Source organism: Drosophila serrata, unplaced genomic scaffold (genome assembly GCF_035046125.1).
Source record: "Drosophila serrata isolate PLE 108 unplaced genomic scaffold, ASM3504612v1 contig_376, whole genome shotgun sequence".
Taxonomy (NCBI): domain Eukaryota; kingdom Metazoa; phylum Arthropoda; class Insecta; order Diptera; family Drosophilidae; genus Drosophila; species Drosophila serrata.
The window spans coordinates 3571173-3585800 of record NW_028257274.1 but is presented as its reverse complement, the minus strand read 5'-3'; the positions used below and the strand labels follow the sequence as shown (position 1 = coordinate 3585800).

The window sequence follows — 14628 nt, the reverse complement described above, 5'->3', positions numbered from 1 at the left end:
AGGGAAGAGCGGGAATGCAAAGAGATCAGCAGGGAGATTAACATGGGGGCTGGAAGTGGGCATGGGGGTGGGGGGACGTACTACTGGAAGATTGCATAAATGGCAACCATTTGCAACAGCATTTAGCACTGCGCAAGTGTGTGAGTGTGAGCCTGGTGTGAGGAGACCTCTTTTGCATTTAAGACACGCATCTTGCATATTTCGCCTTGATGTTGATCGACAGTTTGACATTTTATGTCGTCGCCGCCTGTCAAAAGAACGGCGGTTACTTTTTTGTTTTCCTTGCATTTTTCGATTTTTTTGCCTGCATTTTTGTGCACTGGTTTTCACACTTTTTTTGCCCCGCATCCAAAACTCACCCACTGTGACCGCTAGATGGCGCACTGATGATTGTGTTGATTGTTTTCCTTTTGTCCAGAGCACCACGACATACATATGCACACATAGAACACACACACGCGGGGGTATAGAAACGCAATGGTAAACAAATACAGAATTCCAGTTCGGATAGAAGTTTTCCAATTTTTCCGGCGTATTTTCGGGCAGGCTATAGCCAACCGATCCGTGCCACGATCCGAATCCGATCCACGCCAAAACGAAAATTAAATAGCCGCCGTTGCTCGTTTGCTGCTTGGCTGCGCGCTGCCCAGCGGGCGAACATCGAACGGCTGAGCAAAAAGAGAGGAGGATCGGATCCAAAGCCAAAGCACACAGAGTAATAAAAATAAAAGCAGAGCAACGCCGCAGCCAAAACAACAACAAATGTTTGGCGCGCTTTGGCGTTCGTTTGCATATGCCTGCGTGTGTGCGTGCTCTTAAGCGAAAGAGAAAAAAACAAATAAAAGAGAGTATTGTGCGTGGGTGAAAGCATGTGGGTGGAGGAGTAGAAGATCTGAGCATAAATACCGTTATAGAACACTGTTAACCATTTACGTATACGTAATATGGTTAGAGTTTGCGTTAAGTATACGTCAAGTATACTATTATTATTTAATTAAAGAAAACTTAACATTAAATATATAAAACATTAAATTAAAAATATTCCTTTTAGAGGTATTCGCAAGTTGTATTCTTTGTATTATTTTCCCACTTCTAAACTCCTAAGATTTGAAAAGCCAATACTCTCCCCCAAGAAAACACCTGAACAAACCTTGATCTTAAGTTTGGTTTCTTTTTATAATTATTTCTGAACTTATAAGACTATGATTTAGTCACATTTCGCTCAGTCTTCTGAAGAGTACATACCCACAATGATATCTCCGAAATATATTCTGCTGTTTCTGGCCCTATTTTACTTCCTGGATGGCGTTTCGTCGGTTACTTGCGATGTGGAACCCACAAATACCTCCTGCATCGACTGCCGAATATATCCTACGCATATTGAGTGTTTGCACAAGCTTTTCACTCCAGTAACAACAACTGCTCCGCTGACTGTGACCACAACCAGAAGATCACGCATTGGGCGATTTCGCAGCTTTTTCGGAAACTTTATAACGCGAATGAGGAATAAAAGTTGGTTTTAAGAAAGGAAAGAAATAAATCAACTATTCTATTCGATATCAGAATGAAGAATATATAAAAAATATACATTTTTACAATTGGTAAATAAATATTAATATTTGTTTTATCAAACGTGAAATGAATCTCGGATTTAAATTGTATTTTAATTCCCTTTCAGGGTATTATAATTTTAGTCAAAAGGGTTTTATGATATGATGGAATCATTTTCGACCCATATATTCTTGATCAGCATCAATAGGTGAATCTTTCTACTGTCATGGGTTACATCGGTAAAATTATCAAAAATCTTGAAAAATTTCAGTTTTTAATTGAATGTGCAGATTTGTTAAAATAACAGAAACTAACATAGGACTGCTTTCCGAATTAAAATGGATTAAAATTATTAGATTTTAGACATAATTATGAGTGTTTTAAACTGTGATTTGTTGGAAAAAGTTGTTGTATAAAAAGTAAAGAAACTTAGCCATCCTGAAGTTGGCTTCCTTTCTTGTTGTACTTAAATCATCTTAACAAACATTATGAAATAGATCTATTATATAAAAAAATGCAAAAATTGCTATATTGTGACCAGAAAAATTCGCCTAGAAGTATGCAGTGACTTTTGTAATCCCATAAATTTCCTCTGACCAATTCAAGCTTAAAGAATTCATACAAGTTTGATTTTAGTTTGTGTGTTTTATTTGCCATTTTCAATTCAAGATTTATGATTAGCCCGATCTGTTAACCTTTATTGTTCGCTTGGATTTGAACTGAAAGTTCTTAAGCGTGACCTTCTTCTTGTTGCCCGCTTTCTTTGTGGTGGCGGCAGCAACGGGAGCCACTGTGGTGGAGGTGGTGGTAGGAGCCACCGTCGAAGTGGTTGTTGAGGTCGTCGTGGTGCAGTCTATGGAATTGGTGGTGTCAGTGGAGCAGTCGATGCAGTCGGGGTCCGTGGGATCGTCTTCACAGGTGACGGCAAGGACGCCACTCAGGCAGCAGGAAATGGCCGCGATCAGGATGAGATACTTAGATGCCAACATGATGAAGTCTGTTGTCCAATTTACAATATGTCTTTCCCTAACATTGCGAGCCTTATTTATACAAATTCTTATGCCCGACGGAAATTTAACTTGTTTTATCAGTTGTTACGATTTTTGCGAGTGCGAAAATTGGCAATTGATGCTGATCAAATTGTTGACTAACTTTGCTGCTTGTTTAATTAGTAACGAATCATAATTGTTGATTAAACACTCGCAGATGTTCTCAAAAAATAATATTGAATTAAGAACTAAATTAAATAAATAAAAAGAAAATAAGCAGCAGTTGGGTGACTTTTACTATCATATTTATTTTTTAATTCTTTGAGCTTGATTAATTTGTTTGTTAAAAAACGAAAGCATTATATAAATATACGTAGCGTAATCATACAGAGCTGGTTAAAGCGTAGTTTAAATCTTTTACGTAAACAAAACATAAACAACTTCACTAGGAGTAAAGTGAAGGCTATAAAAATGTGCCCAAGTTTCAGAAATTGGCTAATAAAAAGTTCAGAATAACTGGATTAAGTACTTAAAATTTTTTTATGCTTTACAAAAACGATGTATAAATCTAAAAATGTATTTTTACATAAAAATTACATTTACACACATTTTCCAATACTATTTGCCGTTAACACCGAAGTATTTTTTATGATCTGGCAAAGCCCACTTAAATGACAGGTGGCAGCCCTGACTCTCCTGCGAATAGCAGTGCGAAGAAGAGCAAGAAGAACCGAGCAACGCAATGGCAATTCTTCTTTCTCCGGTCGTTCGTGGGCATTTTGCGAGAAAACTTTTCGCCGCATTTAAAAACGGGCGCATCAAAATATGCAATCAGCGTAAAGTTTGGATTAAAGGTAGACAAATGCACCGCCGGCCGCTTGTCATATTTCAAAATATTTAACCTCAAAATGACACCGACAACCTTGTCGAAAATTTAAAATAAAATAATTCAAATTGGGAAGTGCGAGGCGAGACTTTTTCGGGCGTGTGGTGTGATGTAATCGTTTGGTCAGAATGGCGGCGGCTGACTATCCTTTTTCGGCCGCAAACGGAATTGCCAGGGCTTTGTTTACATCAACGCCGAGCTTGCGGTCTGGAATATAAATAAAAAGACCGACTTAACCTCATTTATGGACCCAAATTGGTGTTTATAAGTTGGAATATTTTGCGTGTAAAAAAGCTTAGACACCACCAAAGCCGTGCAGGATGGGCAAACACCGTGGGTGTGAGTGGGACAACCAGTGTGTGCGCTAGGGTTGGAAGTCGGAGATGCTAAGAATTCTGGCTAAAAATAGCTAAAGTTGTATAGAACAAATAAAGGTCTTTTAAGTTGTAAGAGTTTATTAAATAATAATAATACTACTAATTAAGAACAATATTTTCGATAATTAATAACCATTTAATAATAAGGTTAAATTATTTATTTTGTTGTTCGAATTTCAAGACAAGATTCGATACTCAAGACAATTTGGTATTAGATGTAATATTAATTTTTCCTCAGTTAAACGTTCTAATTTATATATGATATCTGAGTATTAATTGAATATGCAGTGTTTTAAAGATTTGGATTAGATACTACACAAAAATGAAGAATTAAATATTATTATTTAAGAAATTTGGCTACGAAGTGCTTACCAATCTAGTGCAGAGTTACACATTAAAAATTGTGGAGACCAATTCAAAATCTTTTAAATTATAAGAGTATATTGGATAACAATTTCGATAATTAATAGCCATATAATGTGAAGGTTGAATTATTATATTTTCTCTTTTTAGATTTTCAAGACTATTTGGTTTAAGACGTAATATTAATTTTCGCTCAGTTAAACTGTTTCCGTTTATTTATGAAATATTAAGTGTTTTTAAGATTTGGATTAGATACTACACCAAAATGTAGAATCAAATATTATTATTAAAAAAATTTTACTACAAAGTACTTACACATCTAGTGAAGATTTACAAATTACAAATAATGGAGACCAATTAAAAATCTTTTAAATAATAATAGTATTTAAGATAACAATTTCAATAATTAATATCCATAAAATGTAAAGGTTGAATAATGTTATTTTTTTCAGATTTCCAAGGCTATTTGTAATATGATTCAATATAATTTTTTTCCACTGTTAAACTTCCTGGTATAAATTTTATTTCTGTCTATTTGTGAATTATTCAGTGTTTTTAAGATTTGTATTAGATACTAGAGCAAAGTGTGTAATCAATTTTATTATTTAAGAAATTTACTCAAAGTGCTCACAAATCTAGCTACGGAATGCGTGTTCGCCATCACTGTTGGAATCTTCAAAGGTGCTGCCACCCCTTAAAAACCAACAAAAACAAATGGATCTAGTATGAAAACAGTGATTAATGCGATTTTAAATAGATCTGTAAATAATTAATTAGTTTTTAAGTGTTAGGATCTCGAGAGTTGGTTTTTTCTGTTAAAAAGTAGGGATTTAAGGTACATCTAACCGAAATATGGCAACGCCGCTAGTCGCACTCTCCCTCTCCCACGGTCTTCGTTCTCTGAGCACATGTTAAGCGGCAGAAACAATTGTTGCTCGTTTTTCGTGCAATTTTTTGCTTTTGTTTATGTGTTTACAAATAATCACTTCTTTTGCCAGGGTCAGTGAGTGATGAACAACCAGGACTATGGCGGCATCCAGTGGATACAGCACCATCCCGCTGCAGGGGACTCTTCTGAAACGGACATTATGGAGCACGAAGACGCCGACGGCGATGATATGGTGAGCGGAGCGGACGGTGACCCAGACGGGGATGGGGATGCGGATGCTGACCTAGACCATATGGCTGCCGAGAACCTTATCTTTATGGCGCGCGACGGCCAGCTGGGCGAGATTATTGCCGCCAACGAGGGAACTGTCCTCGTCACCGCCGATGGCACTACCGTGGCTTATGCGGAATCCTTTGATGATGACGCCCAGGTGGTTACCGAGGAGGTCATCACCGACGACTGGGTGCAGCACCAAGGAGCCGAGCGGTGAGTTATAATTCTGGTGACTTAAACTTTAACAGCTTTAACGCATTTATGTTTATTACAGAGTGGAAATTGCCGCTGAGCAGATAGCTGGCATCGGCAGCTCGCAGGAACTGTTGGACATGGAACAGGATGAGTACACGGCCCTGCGACCCTATCCCTGCGACTTTTGCAGTCGCCGGTTTCGGAAGAAGGCTAGCTTGAACAACCATATGCTAGCCCATCAAAACGATCGACCTCATCTGTGCAAGCTGTGCGGAGCACGATTCTCACGCCGGGCGGAGCTTATTAGCCACTTTAAGGCCCACGCCGAAGCCCAGGACGCTGCGGATGCCGAGGCAGCTGCCGCTGCCGCCGTTTCCTCTTCCATAAAATTTGAGAATCAGGGCCAGAGGCAGATTGATGATCACTACTACGAGCAGGAGTGGCCGCTGTATCAGCAGCAGCAGCAGGATCAGGAACAGGAGCAAGTGCAACATGAGCAGATGTTGCAACAGGAACAACAGCAACTAGTCTGCAACAATGAGGTCCAGTTCGTGGCCAGCTATACAGCATCGGTGGCTCCCCCTCCTGCTCCGTCTCGCGGAAGAATTAGCAGGCTGAAGCCCAAGGAGGAGAGCAGCCAGTTTGTCGTAATTACCGATAAGCCGGCGTCCAGTGAGCTGCATGACTACATGACCAGCGAGCCTGTGCCTCAGCCAGTGGTACCCACATCGCAGCCCATGGCCATTGATCCTCCGTCAGCGCCGCAGCCAAACTTCCCAGTGCTGGACGAAAGCAAGCCCTTCGTGTGTCAGCAATGCGGACTGGCTTTTGCTCGGGAAAAGGCGCTAGTCTCGCACACTAAGGTAATGAGGGATGTCAAGTCTTGAAAACCATAGCTTGTTGTGGTTTTTTGTACCTGGAAACTGGTTTACCCAAAAATCCACCACTAATTGTTCATATCTGGCTTGCAGAACCATCGTGTAGACTCTCCCTTTGAGTGCAACCAGTGTCAGGAGATGTTCTGGGACAACAGCAGTCTGCAGGACCACCAAAAGACGCATCAGTTTGAGGAAAGCAACTCGGAGTATGATCCTGCCTCCGGCGATGATAGCGCCAGTGAAACGTCGGAGCCAGAGGACCAGCTCTACGGAGAGTTTTACTGCAACGAGTGCGGCATCTCCTTTCATCGCCAGGATCTACTGCGGCGACATGCCAAGCAGCATTTCAAGCAGCAGGAACAGAATTCAACGGTAGCTGCAGGCGACGGTAGCTCCTCGGACGTCATAGCTAGCTGCGAGCAGACTAAAGATGGTAACGGTGGGCACTGTTGTCAAACGTGCGGTAAATCATTTCCCAGTGCCTTGGAGATGCTTTCCCACGCTGAAATTCATGCGAGGTTTCCGCCTTTCAAGTGAGTGCCTGAGTTGTTCTCGCTTAATAATCGAAATTTTTGTAATCCGAAATCCTCTACCAGGTGCGTACTTTGCGGCATAAGTTTCTACGAGGAGCAGGCCATCAAGCGGCACTTGCACACCCGTCATCCCAATGAACTAAAGGCCAATTCCTGTGTATTGTGCGGTAAGGAGTGTCGTGACCGCAAGGCTCTGATCAAGCATGCCTGGGATCACTCCCGCGAAAAGTGCCACTCTTGCTCCAAATGCGGCAAGAATTTTCACAACAAGGCGCGTTTGAAGCGGCACATGGCCTCCCACCGCGACAAGTCCGTTGTGTGCGAGGTCTGCCAGGAGGAGTTTCCCGACGGACGTACGCTGTCCAATCACCGTCACTCGCATAGCACCACGTCACCGGGCAAACTGTTTCCCTGCCACGAATGCGGAAAGACATTCGGATCACGCAGTTCCCAACAGATCCACGTTCGCATTCATACGGGTGAGCGTCCCTACGGTTGTAGGTATTGTTGGAAGGCCTTTGCCGATGGCGGGACGTTGCGCAAACACGAACGGATACATACGGGCGAGAAGCCCTACGCCTGCTCCGTATGTCCGCGTGCTTTTAATCAGAGGGTGGTGCTGAGGGAGCACATCCGCTCCCACCACTCGGGACTGGACGTGGCAAGGAATACCTACCATTGCACTGTCTGCTCCGAGGATCTGGCCTCATCCAATGACCTCATACAGCACCTCATCCAGCACAGTGATTCGAACACCGCCAAGCAGCGTCAGCCGGTGGTAAGTTCACCAATCATTTTAACGGCATCACAATTTCTTATTTGGTAATACCTCTTTGCAGACGGGACCGCGAAAGTACAAGCGTCGACGGAAGCTGCAGCCTCACGAAATTGCGCACATGCGAGCGGAACACAAAGATGCTAACGGCGGCGGCGACGAGGAGGAGGTTCTGGGAGGCGGAGGCGATGGCGATGGAGAGGAGTATGCCAGTGACATTGACCTTTGTGACTTTGATGTGGAAAATGTGGACGATCTGTTTGAAATGGCCGAGTCATCACCCAAAAAGGAGAAGCGCAAGAGGAAATCAGCAGCGGCATCCGCGAAGACGGAATCTAAACCTGTTTCCAATGGCGGCGCATCGTCGGCGAAGCTTGTTCAGGAGAAGAACACGGCTAAGCTGCGATATGACTCCACCAGCAGTCAGCAATCGGATCGCATTTGGGAGGAAAAATTCCTGCAGGACAGCCAGGTGGGGCTCTTCCAAATCGATTCTCTGGTGGTGGTCAACGATACTCACCTTCCACCCGCGAGCTCTTCGGTCATGCCCAAGACGAGAGGTAGCTCCAAGCAGCAGCAGCAGCATCAGGCCAAGCAACCCGTTGAAAGAGCTGGCAACTCGAATCCCTCAGCTGCAAGCTCAGTAGCTACATCGTCCGCCTCCGCCTCTACATCCACTTCCAGCAGTCGCAGCAGGAAGAAGACGGCTGCGGTAAAAACAGCTGCTGCCTCGCGACCCCGTATGATACACACGGAGAAGGCCAAGGTACCGTCCAGGGGAAATGCCGGCGGAGACTTGTGCAAGAAGACACGCTCCAAGACCTACATAACCCGCACGGAGACAAGCAATCTGAGCAGTCTGGACAAGTCACGCAGCAGAGCCTCCAACATTGTGGATGACTACGAAATCATTTCACCGGCTACCCATCCTCCTAACCAGATCAGTTCCAGCCCCTTGCACATCAAACAGGAGCAAGAGCAGCATAACCGTGTCCAGATGATGTACGACGACAATCTCCTGATAGACGCTGCCCTGCTGCGGGAGAAGACCTACGAGAAGTTCAATCCGAGCATTGTGAACGATCTGGAGGAGATCCTACGCTCGCCGCTCAAGCACGAACGCAATACCCGCCTGCGATTCACCAGTGAATCCTCGACCACGCCACAGTTTCTGCCTGAAGAAGAGCAGAATCTGATTAAGATCGAGCCCACGTCTCCGGATTTGCATGAGATGCTGGAGAGTCAGAGTCAAAGGGTGAGAGTACCAAGTGGCAATACACCGTCGCCCTCGTCTTCCTCCGCCGCCAGAACTTCTCGTCATCGTATCGTAACTGCCAATGGACCAAGGACAGCGAACAAAAGATCCGCAGGAGGAGGGGGTGCTAGCAGCGCTAGCAAATCCTCTCCTGCCACAGGAGTGGCGGCCAAGAAAGTGATCACTGCTGATAGTAAGGTCGGCAGTTCGTCCTCGTACCTCAATTACGGGGTGGATGCCTATAATGTGAACGTACCTGCCAGTGCCAGCACTGCCGATGTGGGGAGCGGATTCTTCTCCATCTCGGAGGTTGTATCGGCCGCGGATGCTGCCGATGCAGCTGATGCGGCAGCTAAGGCAGCGGCAGCTGGAAAACCGGAGCGAAAAACGCGCAGTTTCGAATGCGAAATGTGCTCGGCCATCTTTTATGATCGAGCCCAATTACTGGACCATGTGCACATTCACATTTAGATGGATGACAGACGCTACCTAAACCACTCGCCCCCGAATGAACCGATGGCGTTTTCGGGTTTCATACATATTTCCCCAAGGGAAGCAGAGCAGCCTTGTATTTTTGAAACCTCTTATCCTAAAAAATCACATACAAATAACAATTTCGATAGGAAATTGCCTAGATGTTACCTCAGCCTCATGGTATCGTCGTGCATCGAACAGCAGATAGATCGTTGATTTATGCGTTATTTAAAACTGAACATACATAAAAACACAACTATTGTAAAAAGAGAGCTTAGTTTGTAAGACTTTTAAGTTTGTACCTCAGAGCTTTTGTTTTGAAGAATCGATTGGTATGCTGGAAATAAATACATCATTAAATGGTTTTCATTGCCTTAAAAATGGTATTGTTCCTGTAATAGATCTTATTAGAGATAGCAGATAGATTGCTGTTTCGACGAACTGTGTCGATAAAAAATGCATAATGATGTAATGTCTTTTGAAGATTCTTTTGAAATCAGTCTGTGGAAATCTTTAATTTAAAGAAGTGGAAAATTACCATATCATATCAATCATACAAAATCTGTCTGTCTGTCTTGGCACCCAACCATTATTTGGGTAGATTAGAAAATATTCCATACGTTATCAGATTAGATCAAAAATGCCCTTTTGTATGGCTCTATTTTCTTATTTTCGTGTTCCACCCTGGATTTCAAGTTTAAAATGGTGACTTGTAGGTATTTTTAAGTTCAAGTGCGACCCTATAAATCATATATTTTATGATTTACCATAATAATTGTCATATAAAGATTAAATATCTTGGGATATTGATTTCTGATTTCATCCTATTATTCAAGGGCAAACCGCAAGGGTATATAATCTTCGGCTTCCCAAAATTACTTTCCTTTACTTAATATTATAATAAGAAAAAATTCCAGGTTTCGAACTTCAGAGCCTCATCATTAATTTAATCGGATTATTTAAAGTTCGTCATAAGTGACATATAGAATAGCAAATAATTGCAATCAAGCTGCTTTATAATGCTCTCTTCTTATCAAATATAAATGACTTATGTGTGCTTGCACTTAGAACAATAAAAGTCATAGATCATATCTACTAAATGATATCGAACACGCGGCACTGATAAGAGGTGATTTCCCCCGTAAGCCAGATGTGTTTGTTTGTGTTTGTTTTGAAGCCTTGATTATATATACTATATATAAGTACATGAGTGAGATGGGAGAGTGTGGTTTACTTGACTGTTTGAACAGCTTTTCTATGGAAAACCGCAACTGCTATGTCAATCCGAGAAGATCAAGAGGTCCTATATAGATTATAATACCCTTGACTACGCTTTCTTCTTTTTTTTTAAGTCAATTAATTAGCAAGTCCAGGGGTTTTGTGACCCTAAATATAGCAGATTATTCTTTCAAATAGCTTTGTTTGTTTGGAATATTGAATACACATACGATGTAAATAGATGCTAATTTAAACGGGCGGACTTTAAAATAAATAGAATACATATTTAGAAAGAGACTGGTCTGCCAAGAGTATTCGACTAGTTGTTACCTAGCAGAGAATTAAGTGGGTTTAGCATGCTTTATATTTCTCTCACAAACTAACCATTACAAATTACAAATGAGTCATGAGAACTATTATTGATTCATACATTTACGTTCAGAGAGAGCGAGAGAATAGAGAGTAGTTTGCACTCTAATTAGTATGTAACTTGCCTGATATACCCTCTCTGGTGACATCTCCCTATCGTATTTTTCCATCACCGCTTCGCCCTCCCACAGCGTTGGCGGGTATATATAATGGGTCGTATCAGAGACCGTTCAAATCAGTTCTCTCACAATCATCGAGACATCAACATGAACGGAGTTAAGTCGTTGTTTATTTTGGGCCTGGTCCTCCTCAGCTTGGCCGCCTTTGTTGCAGCTGATGATGTGCCCGTTGTCGGCGGTAAAAGAGTGTTGGAGGGAGACGAGAGGAAGGAGGCTATTGACCGCCTGGATGCCGCCCTTGCCACTTTGGCCACTGGAGATGGTCCAAGCTACAAGTAAGTAAAGGACTTAATCCATAATATATGCAAGCTAATATGTGATTCTTCTCGATCCTCCAGGGCCATCAATGTGAAATCTGTTACTGGTCAGGTGGTGTCTGGATCCCTCAATGTCTACGAGGTGGAGCTGAAGAATGGCGATGACAAGAAGGACTGTACCGTAGAGATCTGGTCGCAGCCTTGGCTGAAGGAGAACGGCACCAATATCAAGATCAAGTGCGGTGACGAAGGTGAAATCAACCGTACCTGGTAAATAACTAAAAATGTAAAAAATGTGTCTTCAATTAATGTGAAAACATGTCCTCCCATTGACAATTTTAATAAAAAACAGAGCTTTCAAAAAATACATTGAAATTGCTGTAAATTTCTGTTGGGAATGGATAGATTATCGATTATAAATTTATAAGTATTAAATTTTATGTTAAATTCTAACAGGATATTTGTTTGTAAATAAACTAACCTTCTCCCAGGCGAAACAATAATATTAACTAATTAGGTAAACTCCTTTTTCTAGAAGAGGGGTTGCCTCTCCAAGTGTGAATATATAAAATTAAATATACCATATTCATAACTCGCTGCAAATTAGTTATTATTATTATTAGTAGTGTAAATTCATAAAATGGAATATAAAATATTCATAATTCGCCACAAATTCGTTATTAGGTAAGCAGTTTTGTTGGCAAACCAGTTTGTTTCTATACAGCAAATAGGTTGTTCTCTCTCATTGGGAACTATTGTGTGAATTTAATTGGTCAATGTTGATGTCGACATCATCAGTTAACGTAGTGGAAGTTTTAAAATAATATTATTCTTTTGTGCTAATTTTATCTTATAAAATGAAAAGCTGTATATATATTTATTGTAAATTTATATACATTGCAATTGTAAGTAATTAGTCAAATTTAATTACTTAAATGTCTGAAAATATTTAAAACGCATTTATATTCTATGAACTATCTTTTAAATCTTTTGAAATTTTTAGATGTCATAGAAAAATACGGAAATCTAATTTAATTCTAAGAATAATTTAGATGCGCGAAATACATAAACTGCAATATAATGAAAAGTTAAAGGTTAATTAACGTTCAATAAACCTTACACTATTTCTAATGAATATATAGTATGAAATCTGCATATATGACCCCATCAATCTACTATAAAAGCAGAATCTACGTCTGTGCCTATTTAGTTTGATATACATTTTCGGGAAAGATGCACTTTATAAAAGTAATCGTGGCTCTCAGCCTAGTTCTGGCTGTGGCCTTTGCTGAGGTGAGACTTGATTAGTTTATAATAATTTACTTAATATATAATATAATATATCTTCACACCTTTAGATTCCTCCTTTAAGTACAAAATTAGAGGGAGATGAATTAGTGGCTGCTAAGAATCTTTTGACCATAGCCCTTAGCAAACTACCTGGTACCAAGTACTAGTAAGTATTAAATAGATATTAACTGAGAGTTTATAGAAACTTGTTTGGATTTGAAATATTTTACATTCTATCGTTTTAGTGTCGTTAATTGGCTTTCTGCAGAGGCTAGATCTTATCATAAATATGTTGTGGACATTTCCGATGGTTCAAGTCAAAATGAGTGCACCTTTGAGATCTTTCAAAGTTTGCCCATCATTGAAAATGGCAATCGGATCAATATGCATTGCCAGGGAGGCTATGAGCTTAACCATATTTGGTAATTGATCAGCTCACAAGATATGAAATATTCTCCAATTAATGTTGATATATGAAAAATATCTTCTTTGAAATGCTCAAATATAAGCTAACCCAATTTCTTTTATTCTCTTAAAGAGATGCGTTTCTTTTATAGAACGTACGAAATCGTTTTTATATATTTATTTTCCCTTGAATTCCAGAAGTTCGCACCCTTTGTATGCATATATGTATAAAACTTGTGTGTATATATGTATATGCATATCTTACTTATAAAGTGGTTACCTCAACGGAACTTTAATCAGTTTACTCACGAACACTGAGCGAGTGACATTATTGACCTAAACGTGTTGAATTCGTTCTACTTTTAAAACTTATTTTTATTACTTTTGAATTTCACTGTTTTGGTCATGAGTGAAGTTGAGAATTGCCTTGGAGGAACCAAAATGCTGGAGGGCATGGAGAAGCAGGAGGCTTTGGATTTACTAAATACTTGCCTCGACCACTTGGCCAAGGGAGATGGTCCCAGCTACAAGTAAGTTGAGGATACAACAAAAAATTCTAATTAAGTTTTAAAATCAATATGTGATTATCGTTCCCCAGGGTCATTAAAGTGATTTCTGTGACGGGTCAGCTGGTGGCTGGTGATCTCTACAGATATAAACTGGAGGTGGACAATGGAACCGATATAAAGCTTACTTCAAAGATTTGGTATCGGTGCTGGCTTAAGGAGAATGGAATTAATATTAAAATTAAATTTGCTGGAGAAGATGGCGAACTAGATCGCACTTGGTGATCATTCTATCATTATTTTGCTAATCTTTGAAAGTTGTATTTATTTAAATTCGTGTTTATATGAAATAAACATCATTGTATCTTTTATATATTTTATAAAGAAGCATTAAAAATTTTCTTTACCATTATCACACATTAGGATACCAAGTAAGCCAACATATCCTTATGTACCTACCTGAATTCTTAAAAATGTTTATACTTTAAGTAGGTAGTCTATATATGTATTTATATATTCCTTTGAAGAATGTCAAGTTATCTTAGTTTATGTACTGGTAAACAGTGAACCCTCCCCAGGTACTACGATATGTGTAGATAAAATACCAGGTAAGCGGTCCTTACATCACCATGGTGTATTGGAAACTAACCTCCTGCTGGACCCTCACAGAATATATTGTAAAATCTATTTTACTCCTTATATTATTCGAATTTAAATATGTCACTTTTGAGTGTATAATACGCTAAAAATATTCCACTCATTAATATATTATTTTCATATTTTCTGATGCTGAATAGGCTTTGTTTTTCTCACACCAACAAGCGAATCTTTCATAACAATATTTGTTATTTTATATATGTACATATATACACTCACAAGGGTTTTTGTTTGCTTATCGTATATACACAGAACAATGCAATTGTTATTGCCATTTATGAACTGATAAGGCAAATCTGAGTAATACAT

General features: G+C 40.3%; 6 protein-coding genes across 7 annotated transcripts in view; 5 read left to right on the top strand and 1 right to left on the bottom strand.

Annotated features, from left to right (window-relative positions):
• The window catches only part of stumps (DBB domain-containing protein stumps), a 36248-nt gene extending 35516 nt beyond the window's left edge, over window positions 1-732 (bottom strand). The window contains exon 1 of the mRNA XM_020942745.2: window positions 360-732. The gene's annotated coding sequence lies outside the window, so the exon portion shown is untranslated. The remainder of the gene's footprint in view (window positions 1-359) is intronic.
• Window positions 733-1230: 498 nt separating this feature from the next.
• Window positions 1231-1643, top strand: LOC110176532 (uncharacterized). The gene has a single exon (XM_020942912.2). It carries the CDS (start codon window positions 1251-1253, stop codon window positions 1521-1523), a length of 273 nt encoding a protein of 90 aa, XP_020798571.1. The 5' UTR covers window positions 1231-1250; the 3' UTR covers window positions 1524-1643.
• Window positions 1644-3229: 1586 nt separating this feature from the next.
• LOC110176433 (uncharacterized) lies at window positions 3230-9819 on the top strand. 2 transcript variants are annotated; one of them, XM_020942782.2, is made up of 6 exons: window positions 3230-3394; window positions 5165-5541; window positions 5603-6386; window positions 6495-6934; window positions 6998-7712; window positions 7774-9819. In XM_020942782.2, the coding sequence occupies exons 2-6, from the start codon at window positions 5177-5179 to the stop codon at window positions 9433-9435; spliced, it is 3966 nt and encodes a 1321-aa protein (XP_020798441.2). In that variant the 5' UTR covers window positions 3230-3394; window positions 5165-5176; the 3' UTR covers window positions 9436-9819. The 2 variants fall into 2 exon arrangements, with proteins under 2 accessions (XP_020798441.2, XP_020798442.2); XM_020942783.2 differs by lacking the exon at window positions 3230-3394 and adding an exon at window positions 4986-5001.
• Window positions 9820-11259: 1440 nt separating this feature from the next.
• LOC110176466 (cystatin-like protein) lies at window positions 11260-11828 on the top strand. The gene is made up of 2 exons (XM_020942825.2): window positions 11260-11479; window positions 11543-11828. The coding sequence occupies exons 1-2, from the start codon at window positions 11292-11294 to the stop codon at window positions 11733-11735; spliced, it is 381 nt and encodes a 126-aa protein (XP_020798484.2). The 5' UTR covers window positions 11260-11291; the 3' UTR covers window positions 11736-11828.
• Window positions 11829-12667: 839 nt separating this feature from the next.
• Window positions 12668-13288, top strand: LOC110176475 (cystatin-like protein). The gene is made up of 3 exons (XM_020942834.2): window positions 12668-12754; window positions 12820-12917; window positions 12997-13288. Exons 1-3 carry the CDS (start codon window positions 12695-12697, stop codon window positions 13175-13177), a joined length of 339 nt encoding a protein of 112 aa, XP_020798493.2. The 5' UTR covers window positions 12668-12694; the 3' UTR covers window positions 13178-13288.
• LOC147642664 (cystatin-like protein) lies at window positions 13008-14033 on the top strand. Its single transcript, XM_086839819.1, has 2 exons — window positions 13008-13686; window positions 13755-14033. Exons 1-2 carry the CDS (start codon window positions 13562-13564, stop codon window positions 13945-13947), a joined length of 318 nt encoding a protein of 105 aa, XP_086695945.1. The 5' UTR covers window positions 13008-13561; the 3' UTR covers window positions 13948-14033.
• Window positions 14034-14628: the final 595 nt, after the last annotated feature.

What these genes read in the sequence shown, in the direction of transcription:
- LOC110176532 (XM_020942912.2), top strand. Translation starts at nt 1,251, where the DNA reads ATGATATCTCCGAAATATATTCTGCTGTTTCTGGCCCTATTTTACTTC.
- LOC110176433 (XM_020942782.2), top strand. Translation starts at nt 5,177, where the DNA reads ATGAACAACCAGGACTATGGCGGCATCCAGTGGATACAGCACCATCCC. An exon ending in CGCTAGTCTCGCACACTAAG is followed by an intron (nt 6,387 to 6,494) that starts GTAATGAGGGAT and finishes TCTGGCTTGCAG; the next exon opens with AACCATCGTGTAGACTCTCC. An exon ending in CCAAGCAGCGTCAGCCGGTG is followed by an intron (nt 7,713 to 7,773) that starts GTAAGTTCACCA and finishes ACCTCTTTGCAG; the next exon opens with ACGGGACCGCGAAAGTACAA.
- LOC110176466 (XM_020942825.2), top strand. Translation starts at nt 11,292, where the DNA reads ATGAACGGAGTTAAGTCGTTGTTTATTTTGGGCCTGGTCCTCCTCAGC. An exon ending in GGAGATGGTCCAAGCTACAA is followed by an intron (nt 11,480 to 11,542) that starts GTAAGTAAAGGA and finishes TCGATCCTCCAG; the next exon opens with GGCCATCAATGTGAAATCTG.
- LOC110176475 (XM_020942834.2), top strand. Translation starts at nt 12,695, where the DNA reads ATGCACTTTATAAAAGTAATCGTGGCTCTCAGCCTAGTTCTGGCTGTG. An exon ending in TGGCTGTGGCCTTTGCTGAG is followed by an intron (nt 12,755 to 12,819) that starts GTGAGACTTGAT and finishes TCACACCTTTAG; the next exon opens with ATTCCTCCTTTAAGTACAAA. An exon ending in CTACCTGGTACCAAGTACTA is followed by an intron (nt 12,918 to 12,996) that starts GTAAGTATTAAA and finishes CTATCGTTTTAG; the next exon opens with TGTCGTTAATTGGCTTTCTG.
- LOC147642664 (XM_086839819.1), top strand. Translation starts at nt 13,562, where the DNA reads ATGAGTGAAGTTGAGAATTGCCTTGGAGGAACCAAAATGCTGGAGGGC. An exon ending in GGAGATGGTCCCAGCTACAA is followed by an intron (nt 13,687 to 13,754) that starts GTAAGTTGAGGA and finishes ATCGTTCCCCAG; the next exon opens with GGTCATTAAAGTGATTTCTG.